The 12111-nt window shown below is 37.0% G+C and overlaps 1 protein-coding gene across 1 annotated transcript in view; it reads right to left on the minus strand.

The window, feature by feature from the left end:
* The window catches only part of TXLNG (taxilin gamma), a 24498-nt gene continuing 12387 nt past the window's right edge, over positions 1-12111 (minus strand). The window contains exons 4-10 of the mRNA XM_015635521.3: positions 11052-11222; positions 10096-10290; positions 8581-8700; positions 7558-7632; positions 4859-4951; positions 4252-4347; positions 1-3264 (exon numbers count right to left, since the gene is read on the minus strand). Coding sequence (XP_015491007.2) covers positions 2944-3264; positions 4252-4347; positions 4859-4951; positions 7558-7632; positions 8581-8700; positions 10096-10290; positions 11052-11222 — 1071 coding nt within the window. The 3' untranslated portion in view covers positions 1-2943. The remainder of the gene's footprint in view (positions 3265-4251; positions 4348-4858; positions 4952-7557; positions 7633-8580; positions 8701-10095; positions 10291-11051; positions 11223-12111) is intronic.

The following is a 12111-nucleotide window of genomic DNA, read 5'->3' on the forward strand; positions in this document are numbered from 1 at the left end:
TATTAAGCATACTTATTTACTTAATCTATACAGAATTGAGTAGATAAAATTTCAGATTCACATTAGTGAAAAATCTCTACAAAATGTTTTTGAAAAGCAAAACAAAGACTGCCTGTTCATTTATCACTTTTCCTCATGAAAGCAGACATGGGTTGTAAAAATAAAGCAGTGTGTTTAGCACAAACTAGATTTCTGCATCACTTTTTTCACAGTTATTTCCATCTACAGTCCAAAGAGGTAGATTTTCTGCAACACCTGAGAATTGAACTGTAACATAAGCAGGTGTAATGAAAGGAAAGACAAAACAATACAGATACAGCCCTAACTTACGTGTGTACGTATACACGTATTTGGGTCTTGAACCACATACAATTTAGCTTTTTGCAGTTTAATCATGGTGAAACTGTCAATCAGGCCCCAGTTTTGACAATTAGACACACTCATCTCAGGCTACATCAGTTTACATCCCAAATTAAATGGTTTGTAGTAGTGGGAGAAAGGCAGTAATACAAGTTTACTTAAAAACCCTTCTGGAGCCCCTTTGGCGGCAGCCTGGCAGTGCAATAGCCTGCAGTATGGCAGATCAGTGACAGTGCTGAGCTTATCCCTAACATCAGTTTGTATCCTTTTTTCTAAAACACTTTATAATCAATGCATGAAACTTCACTGACTGGTTTCAGGAAGCAAAGTACAGCTTGCCTTGGCCAGATAAGTTGCTGTGACAAGGGTATGTCGGAGGGTAGAAAATAGAGAAATATCCCCGTTCTAAAAGCCTTTCACTTGGGGCATTCAGCTTCTTTTACATATTTAGTCAGTGACAAAGATACTTGTATTGCTGTTCTATACATCTGTCATGTCTCTAAAAGCCCTTTATTCTTGCAGCAGGATCCAAAAACTCACTCTTGCCTCCATGTAAAACAAGCACTACAGAAAGAATTGTTCAGAATACAAATGTCCAAATAATAAATTGTAAAAATAGAAAACTGCATGTCCTACCTTGCCAAGGGTATGGATGCACTAGATACAAAGTTTATCGCTTTTCCTCAAGAAAATTATATCATACTTAGTGTTAGCTGAAAGCCAGTTCTCACAACACCTGTTTTTTCAAGCTTGATTCTATAAAGCAAGTAATTTGAACAGTAAGTCTGAAATATTTCTTTCCAGTTATTTTTATGGTATACAGTTCCCATGATGAACATTACAAAGCTCTGAATCTAACCTGACTGCTCATTACTACCTTCTTTTCATTTCCTGCATTGTGCTTGGACCACAAACACCAAACCCACACAATCTAGGTGAAAAATGGCCAGCTTCCCACTTGCTCCATTTTAGAAATCTAAGTTTTGTACAGTTCCTCTGAGTGGTATGAGCTAAACCATATATATTAGGCCTTACATGACCTTTCTCTCTGAGACCACTAAGTTACTTCAACATAACATTACTACAGGAAAAGGACTGTGCAGCCTGAACATTCAAGTAATTAGCCACTGAACTGCCAAGGGCAATGGGGCTGGGAAGCTCGTTGAGATGTGCTTGATTAAGAAATCCCCTCCCAGGTAAGTGCAAAAAACTTTTAAGTACCAGGAAATGCTACACATGTTCATGTTTCTTAAAATGACAGCAACCAAAACTAGCAAGTAAATGCAGGGGAACCAAAGTTAGGGGTAGCTTGTAGTTAGATGATATTGTCTTGCCAAAAAATAAATGTTGGTCCTAGTTCTTTTCAAGAAAAGAAGTCATAATGTGCATATCAAATTTTCTAAGAAAATACAACATGGTTTAAGGTTAACAAGGGGGCTTTGATTGTGGTATGTTAGTGTAAGAATGTGAAGTACCACCTTTACCAGATAACCAGACTGGGAAGGCACTCTGCCAACTGGTGCAGCTTTCAGGTTGAATGTGCAGGAAATTCCACATTGTACTTCAGAAGATGTATCTGAATCTTCACATTCAATTATAACCAGTATAGCCTTAACTAACACTTAAATATGGTGCATACCTGGCTATTAGAGGAAGCCTATATGCCAGACTCCTGTCTTCCACACCTCCAGCAGGAAGTGTCTTATATGCCAGCTCTTCAGGTAATCCAGAGGTTTGCTCAGACATGAATGGATTTCTCTGGTCAGGATAACCATGTGGTGGACACTGCAGCTAAGAGGGAAGAATGTGACCAACACCTGTGCAATAGGCTCCACAGCTGCAAAATCCCACTCGGCAGCATCACTGTACATTTCCCCACACATTTATATTTAATGTGTTCACAGGTAGAGCCAATAGTCCAAACTAACCTTTACAACACAACCCTGAGACATCTGCAAAAAGCTGTACACCCTGTTTCACCAGCTGCAAATTAATGTATTTCAAAGCTGTTTTTTCATACCACAAAGTACACAAAACCCTTTAAACATATCTTTTACTATATTCTGGACCTTTACTTTTTCATTCATATATATGAAAACATATATAGGGGAGAAAGCTGACTTTTTTACTGGCCATTAGACAACCTTATGTAGACAAATTTACTGGAAAAATTGATAATCTTTAGTATACTGAGTGGCAAATCAATGAACAAAACCAGAGTGCTGTTCTTTAAAACAAAAGTGACCTGCTGTCACCATTTTCCCCAAACGATATTAGATCTGTACACAGTCTTCCATGACAGTGATTTGTGTTGTGGGGAGGAAACGCACATGCATCCTTTTATGGAAAAATATTTTCTTTTAAAAAATGAGGCAGATGTGCAACACAGTTGTGGAAAATTTATAGTTTAAGCTATTTAAAGCTGCTATGCAGCTTCCTGTACCACATAAGTCCAGTAGTTCTAAGAAAATACAGATATGGTAGAAAAAGTAAGAAAATTTTCACCACAAAACCAAATAGTTACCACCAACAGAGAAAGTTATACACAAAATATATCTCTCAATACAGTGTTTACACTTCATTTTAGTCTACAGATTCAGTGCCAGGAACAGGACTTGTTGAGACAGTCTTTTCTGAGCTATTTCCCGCACGTGATTCTGCATCGGGTTGGATTCCTGGTTCCGTGTCAATGGGAGTTCCCAGCTCCTCATGGGAATTGAGTGTGCAGGACTGCAACACCTGCACAGCCAGATCCACATCTGCTTCTCTCAGAGAAACCTGCTCCTTGAGCACTTCCACCTTCTCATTCAGCTCGTTCCTTTCCGTCTGAAGGGCCCTGCATAGCTTCTCCAAACGCTCCAGTTTTATTTGAAAGCCTTTGTACTCTTTATCTCTTACTGTTTTCTGAGGACAAAAGAAATAAAAACTCTGTGATACAACCATTTCCCCCCCCCCTTTAATTAATGAAAAGAATTATCACTATTTAATTCTGAATATTTAGTCTTAATCCAGCAGGCCAAATTTCTGCTGAACTAGAGCCAATTTCCTCAGAATACCTCACCTAGCCATGCGCTGGAGTGGCAATGGACACCTTCCAAAACAAACCATGGGAACTACATAGCCACTTAGGGCTAACTGTAAGCAAGGGCTGGGCATCAACCAGGACCCTAATAAAGAAATCCTGTAACGCTGTCAACCACAACCCAAATAATGGCAACTATAGGGAGGAGAAGGGCAGAGAAAAAGCCCACAATCCATTAGCAGAATCCAGGCCAGAGTGTACATACTCATGGCTCTCCTAACTAGCTCCTATTAAGAATGGAGGGAAAGATAAACAGCACTATAGCAGATCCTGCTCAACCAAGCATAGTTTGCCAAGGCCAGACCTCACATACCCGAGCCAGGCCCTGGGCAGTGCAGGTACAGCTGCATCATGCAGCTCCTGCCAGACTACAAGTAAGTAATGACATTTTGTGACCTTGCAGCAATGCAAGAAAGCAATCAATCTCTTGCACAGGAGTTACTTCCTTTGTATCAGTCTTCTGCATTTCAAACAGATTTCTATCACAGCACTCGCTGAACTTTGCTCAACATATTGAAATACAGTCAATTCCTTCAGCTTGTATGTTTTCATAAACATTATCCCACCAATTAAACAGTAAGCAAAGATGAGGCACAATTTTTTTTGCGCCATCAGCTTAGATTTACATAGCAGCCTTCCATTTCCATGCCTGAGGAAGACAGGAACTTACATAATAGAAAACATAATGCAGACAATCCAAGAAGAGGCTACAGTGTATTACTTCCAGTTCTCTAAAACTGAAAAACTGTATGAAGTTCCCTAGGACACAGGCTCTAGCTGAGCTACACTGCTGCTTACAAGATGATTACCTCTTCAGCCATTTGCAGAAGAGCCTTGTTGTTGTTTTCCCATTTTGTACGCCACACAATGGTTTCCTTTTCCAGTTTCTTAATCTTCTTGGTCATCTACAAAAGATAAATATAAGATTTAATTTTGTGGCTTGTGTTGCAACGTAGGTGGTTTTATATGAGTAATTAAGACTTTTTAGCATTAATTTCCAAGTCCAGTTTGAACAAGTTATTTTGTAAACGTGCTTTTGCATTTTTAGATACAAATATAGATTCTGCATTCAAAGAAAATAATACCGAGTCTAGAAAGAAACAGACTATCAAATTTCAAGTACGAGTAATAAAAACCTCCCGGAGAAGAAGTTTTAAAACATAAGCACAACCAAAAAGAATTAGAACCAGTATTTGGTAAAACACTGAAATGACAACTTAGGTATTACTTAAATATGTCAAAATACAGAAAAAAAATTACATTTATCTTCCATAATTCCTATACCCTATCTTATGATCCACGTTAAATTGTCAAAATACTCTTTATATTTTCAGAAGGCAAATGCTTATAAAATCTACCACTAAAAGCATACATTTCTATATTACTTTTAATGAAACTAGGTAATCCTGTAAATACCTTCTCCATTTCTTGCCTGAAAGTTGTAAAGAGCTCATTACTTTTTGCCATGGTGGTCTGGAATTCTTCAAACTTATCCATGTAAAGAGAAAGCTATTGGAAAAAAGGCAGGGGCATTAATCTGAACAGCATACACAAATACAAAAATATGTAGGTACATGGCAAAATGAAATTAGAAATAGTTAAATGTGAACTTCCTTATTTGAAGCTATACTACAATTTCCATTTGAGGAACACACAGACTTTTTCTGAAAACATGCTATTCAAATTATATGTGAAGTAGAGTTCTGTGTTTATTGAACACCAATATATTCTGAAGTAAAAAGAATATTATGTTTAATAAAATGCTGGAAGACATAACAGTTCATCACTACCTCATTTTTTACTTCCCCACTGGAAAAAAAATAAAATTCTGTGGACGTATACATATACAGGAAATTCAGCACCTGGTTGGTGAAATTAAAACTTAGGAATTACCTACCTTTCCACCTTTACCAGCCAAAGCTAATAAACAAGGCTGGGACAAAATAAACATGATTGATTTCAGGAAAAAAAGTTACACATTCACAACCAATGTAATCTGCCCAGTAAACAAAAATCATAGAAAGTCAATACTGAAAAGAAATTCACGTAACAGTGAAAAGCATTACACTTTAAAAAGAGCATTAACGTTCAGTGACAGAAAGTTTTCTTGCCCTGCACCACAAGGTAAAACACCAAGAAATAACTGCAAAATATAATAAAAACAATTTACATTACAACAAGAAACAAAATATAATAAAGTATAATAACATAGTTAAAAAAAATTATTCCTAATCAGTGTGTGATTTGATAGTTCTAAGAATACATGACCATTTCACAGTAACTTCTTACTCCCAGTGAAGAGTAGCAAGTTCTCTCAATTCTTACACTGGGGGTTCCAGGACAATACAATTCAGAGCATTGAAATATTGTGGTTTGCTCTATTAGTAAAGGGAATTTCATAACAGGAATTATCCTAGCTTGTCAGCAGTCATCATGACTCTTTGCCATTATTGTCACCGAACTTTCTAGTTCATCTTATTCTACAGAAAAATCTGTTTGCCTCAAGAAACCACTAACTATACCCATTGTAACCATTAAAAACAACAAGAGAGGCAGATTTTAAATAAAGGATAGCCAACTTGGAAAAAATAGTAATTAAGCATGGTTAAAAACCTATCTGGAAGTATCTGAATATTCCTGTGTTCAAGTCCAGTGGAGACATATGTGACTGAACCTAACTACACACACAGACACTTGAAACCTAACTCCTGGAAAGCCCAGAAAAGAAGAAAATAATTGGGTACAGTATGTGTGAAAAAAGGGCATGGAACAGATTTCAAAGACACTGTCATGATTTAAGCCCAGCTGGCAACTAAGCACCATACACCTGTTCACTCATCCCCACTCCCCACCCCAGGGGGATGGGGAGGAGAATCAAAACTGTAGGTTGAGGTAAGAACAGTTCAGTAATTAAAACAAAGTAAAACACAGTAATAATAGATGATAAGAATAGAAAAGCAAAATCAAGTCATGTACAAGACAGCTGCTCACCACCAACTGCCCAATGCAGATCCCATTCCCAAGCCCACATCAGCCCCCTTTCCAGCTAACTCCTCCAGTTTACATACTGGGCATGATGTTCTCTGATCTGGAACATCACTTTGGCCTTTTGGCCAGGGTCACCTGTCCCAGCTGTGCTCCCAGGTTTTTGAGGTTTTTTGCTCATTAGCAAAGCATGAGACATAAAACAGCCCTCAACTTACAGTAATCAAAATTTAGCAACAGCCAAAACATCTGTGTGCTATCAATATTATGCTTATTGTGACTCTGAAACACAGATTAGAGAGAAATTTACTCTATTCCAGCTGAAAGCAGGACAGACTTCATACAAAACATCAAATGAAGCAGTAACAGACACACAGTGAAGGGAACAGCTACTGCTTCCCACTGCTCTGGTATTGGCTGAAACGACCATTTCCCTGTGCCTCGTGCCATTGCTGTGCAGTCAATGACTGAAGTGATCCAGAACCAAAGCACAAAAACTGGAGACCATCTCTCTCAGAGGACATTTTGCTGTAGCATCTACTTTACAACAAGAAAATAATTTGAAGACAACAGGGTCTGTGGACAGAGATACTCAGGTTACTAAATCTGAATAACTACAGGGATAAAAGGGACATTGCTTGGTCCCAATCTTCCACAACACATGGTGATGCAAACAGTAAGAAACAGATTCTAAAACCTGCCTAAACAAAAATCCCCACACAACTCTTTACAGTCACAAAAGAACAATATTTTCAGAGAAGCTTTCCTAAGCTTTTAATCTTAAGCTTTACTAAATTCTAGTCTTTGTAGTATTACTATTATTAATTTAGAAGACCACTAACTCCAGAAATTCAATGCTGAGCACCTTCCAGGAACAGTATTCTCCAGATGAATTAAACAGCAAGTACAAAACACCAATTCTTTGCAATTTCTGTTTCATGCTTCACTATGGAAGTTACCTCCTGGAAATTAAATTTTAAACTTAATTAAAAAATACAAAGTACTCTTCACAAACATCTGATGAATATTAAGTTCTTTCAGACGTTGCCTTATGTTCTCTACAGTCACAAATCCCTTAGTATTTTCTTTTTGGAACTGTTACTGAAGATCTCTCCATTTAAAAAACGTACCTGCTGCTTCAGCTGAACTTCCTGTTGCTTCATCTGTTCACATTTGTGTCTGGATTCTGTAGCTTCTTTCAGCAGCTAAAAAACAGTGCAAAAAGCTGTATAATGAAAAAAAAGTACTCCCAAAAATGGCTTAACTCAATCTATGATTAAAAATGAACAAATGTTAACATCACCTAAGGGCTATTGAGCCACATTTTCTCACACAGGCTTCTTTTTATTACTGCACTGTATTTTCATATATACAATTTTAAAGCATGTGATGACATGTAGAGAGTTTCATTGAGAGGTTTCTCTATCAGGTAATGTGAATTAATATTTCTATTTCTCTAGTAAGTCTGAACTGTTAAATTATGAATAGTTCCACTTTCATTTCTCCAGTCACTATATTATCTCTGCAGACTAGTTCAAACCAATTTTATGTCACCTTGACACCATGTTGTAGGTTCATGTTTGAAGATATTTTCACTTGCTTATGACTTATGAAATTATGTTCAAAAAAACCAGAAGAATTCAGATGGTCATTTTAAGATTATACAGAAATTATATTTTTTTTTTGTCTAGAAGCTACAGATTCATTGAAAGAAAACATCTCAGAAGATTGCAAGTATATTGCTGATTATCAACATACAAATAAAACATCACACACAATTTGGTGGGCAAACAGTGCAGAAAAACATGTGCCTTATTCTGAATTTGTTGTTTCTCATAGCATAAAACCAGAGGTTACCACTCTTGACTGCACAAAGTACATTTGGGGTTTCAGAGCATGCTTCCAAGTCTAAGTGAAATTTAAATGGTATTTAGCATATTTTCCAAGAAAATGCAAACAAATAACATTACTTCCCTGTCAGCATCAATAACAATATCCTAGGCATCATACACAAAACTTAAATCTCAGTCTCTTTGTTGAAATCTACCCTAACTTGAAAAGATGGTCTTTTCAATTTGTTGCATTTGCTTTAAATCAGGCCAAGTCTGGTTTGGTGGGTTTTATTTGTCTTAACATATATAGAGTTCACTTACAAACTCCCGTTCTCGCTGATGTTTTTCCTCTGCTTCTTTAATAAGTTGGGTAGTTTGCTGAAGTTTGGCATCCACAAGTTGCTGCTGCAGTTCCTTATGTTTGAACACTTGATCAATATGCTAAAGAGAAAAAGAAAATCACAAAGTCAAATATAGACAGTCTGCTGGTCAATGTACTGTTTGGGGAAATGCATATTGTTTAGAAGTTTCATGCCAAAGCAAAGTGGTAAAAGAGTGTTTTACGTGTCTTTTTTCCTCCTTTATCCCCATATGCTGTAATTACCCTTTTTCTGTCTTTCATGGAAACCAGGTTCTGTTTCATTAAGTTGGTACAATACAGTCAGTCACTTCACACCAGACATTTCAAAAATCCTGAAATAAGCAGTCTACATCCTTGCTTCTAAAGTTGGTTTATCTACCTCTAATCCTTATTGTGTTACTTCTAAAAGCTCTAGTCTTCCTAATTAAAAAAGTTTAAAATGAGCAAAAGTTTGAAACAACAGTTCATCTAGCTCATGAAATCCCACAAATCATTGCATTTTGCAGTCTTACTTTGATCCATAAAGTAGCACAAGGCAACTTCCTATCTTTTCTCCATATAATCTCAAGGTAGATACAAGTATTTCATGATTGCAAAAGGTAGGGAATTACCTTACAGAGAGCTTTCTAACTGATCCAGATTAAAAACAAATTAAAAGAACATCCTCCCAGAAACAGTTGAGAAATTACACTCCAAACCTCCTGTGCCAACAAAGAACCAGCCAACTAATCTTAGCTGTAGAAATCCATGCAGCTCAGCTCTTTCTTGGACAAGGAGAATTGGCTGTTTTCCATCACTGTAGCTTAGAGCAGCTAGCTCACATTCTGGTGCCAATTAAAGACAGCTCAGTTAGCCCTAGAGTAGAGACATTTTCATGACACCAGGACAAATATGTTCTTAAAGCATGATAGCTTACTTCTATTCTGTGCCAACAAGAGCAGCTATGTACACAAAGGAGCTTCCCCAAAGACCCCAACCTTAATGAAATGGAAGAAATAAGACAGAATAACTTATATCCCCTCCTATTACAACATGAAATTATGATTCTGATGAACTTCAACTATCAATATGTATTTATGTTGGAAGTAACCTTTAGAGGCCATTTAATTGACTCAGACTAGGGTTAACTTCAAAGCTTGATCAGGTTACTCACATCTTGCCCAGCTGAGCTCTAAAATGCATCTAAAGGCAGAGGTTTGACAATCTCTGGACAACTTATTTCTATTTGATAACTTTCATTATGAAAGACTTTCTCCAGTGCATCTTGAACTTAGATATTCAAAACCAGTCAGGAAGGACAGACAGTGAGCCGAACAACTACTAAATTTCTCTCAGTAGTGAAGTAAAGAGAATAATTTAAAAATTATTTATAAAACGGCTGGAAAACATGAGGGGTTTTCTTCCTTTTTCAATAATTATCTGATCCTTACAGTCAAGGAACTAATAAAATCCCATTACAAGTGTACTGTAAGTACCTCTTCTCGCAATGCATACTGTTCAATGAGTTTCTTCAGCTTTTCCCCCAGCTCAATATTTTCCTGACGGAGCTTGGCATTATGTATATCATGCTGTTCCAGTTGAGCCTGAATTTCATTCAGTGTGATCTGGAAGTGTGCAGTTGCTTCTTTCCTTCTTTCTTCTTCTTCACGCGCCTGTTGCATGTTTTCTTCCTTTTATGAAGAAATATTCATAAAATATTTAAATATAGAATATTCAAAGCATTTGGATCAAACCATGCACTTTTTGAGTCAGAAACAATGGCAGTAATCCACTTCTGTACAGTTTCAATTTCTACAGTGCTAGAATTAACATAAGCCATGATCATAATATGCCATGCTGGCTACCCATGTGAAGTGTGTGGAAAAAGGAATCTAGAAATTGCAAAACTTTTAGAAACTTTTGTCTTTACCACTAACAACATTACTCAAAGGTGTTAAGATACTACGGAAGTACCTTTGCAAGTGTCAGCATTATCCAGATGTAAAAACCAGCTTTGATACTATAATGCAATTTTCTACAGAAATCACAGATTCTTATCTTACCTTGGCTCTCTTCTATTTCTCTCCCATCGATTATATATATTCTGACAGAATTAAGCTTTTTTGTTACCCTGCCATTTCATGCTGCTATTATTTCACTTGTGATATTTTTTCCAGCAGTCATCAGCACTGCTCCCAGAAACAAATATGACAAGATCAAATACTGCAAGTAATATGAATTGGTTTGAGGGGGGGAAGGGGGATCAGCAAGTTAACTATCCCTGTATTCCTTACCTTAAAATCAGCTACACTTACACTACATGCCATTCATTTCCTACACATACAGGCAATGGGCAAAGTGACAAGGAAAAAAAGCAGCAGTCCTGATTTTAAGCAGTGATCTATAAGACTTCTATCACCAGCAGCACTGTAATTTATGTAAATAAACTAACCTTCAAAGTTTTGTTATGACGCTGAAGCTCCCGACAGAGAGATTCCAGTTTGCTACGTGCTAAAATGGCCTTGCTATGCTCACTCTGCAAGTGCACTTTCTCCTTCACAACTTGTGCTTGTTTCTTCTGCAGTATCTTCATTTGCTTTTGAACATTCCGGCTCTCCTCCAACTATAGTTAGAGAGTAAATTTGTTAAACGAACATAGCTGAAACAATCTTTATGCATCTAGATGAGCACACTGAAGAAACTTTTGAACATTTTGGATGAAAACGAGGAAGTAAAACTTTATTAAAACCCCAAGTTGATTTTAAAGAGAAACTGCCATCATCCATACAGACAATTCTAAATGCATAAGGACAGAAAATGAAAACATACAAATTCCAACTTAACATTTGCCTGTGAGGAACAGGCAGCATCATGTACCCATCATTGATTATTTAGCCTGCTTTCATCTACAGGGGTGTGAGTAGGCCTCTGTAAGGAAAATGTGGCAGATACAATTAATAGCCAACTGAGACTGGCTTTTCAACAAGTCACAACTTTTCCCACTCTTATCCTGAAAGTACACAACTTTTTATCCAATCAGTCTTGTTTTTGCTATCAAAAAGAAAAACCACAGAACTGTACAGAGCTCCTTGTCATCAGGAGCTCCTACCAAGGGAAGCAGTAATTCATACAGGTTTATAAAATGCTGCTGTATTTCAGAAAAGAAAAGACAAAACTAGCAGCCCTGACAAATCACGTCAGCTACTATTATAGCTACATAGTCCAGACTTTAAGAGATCTGCAGTCTCAACCATTTGAAGCAATTTTTTTGTTGTATTTCCTTTAGGCTGTTTACATGGTAGATGACACAGTTAAACTCTGTATACATATTTTAAAATCTATTCTATGAAAATCCAGTGAAGAGAAGTTTCTTGCATTAATATCTCACAGAGTATGTTCCATTATACATGATTTTCGGGCTCCCTGAGAAACCATATTATTTAGAGGCTGTTTCTTTGCAAAGAAGGCAACAATGTTAAGTGTTACTCTGCTCCTTATTAGATAGTGCCTCA

The sequence above is a fragment of the Parus major genome, chromosome 1 (assembly GCF_001522545.3).
Source record: "Parus major isolate Abel chromosome 1, Parus_major1.1, whole genome shotgun sequence".
Classification (NCBI taxonomy): Eukaryota; Metazoa; Chordata; class Aves; order Passeriformes; family Paridae; genus Parus; species Parus major.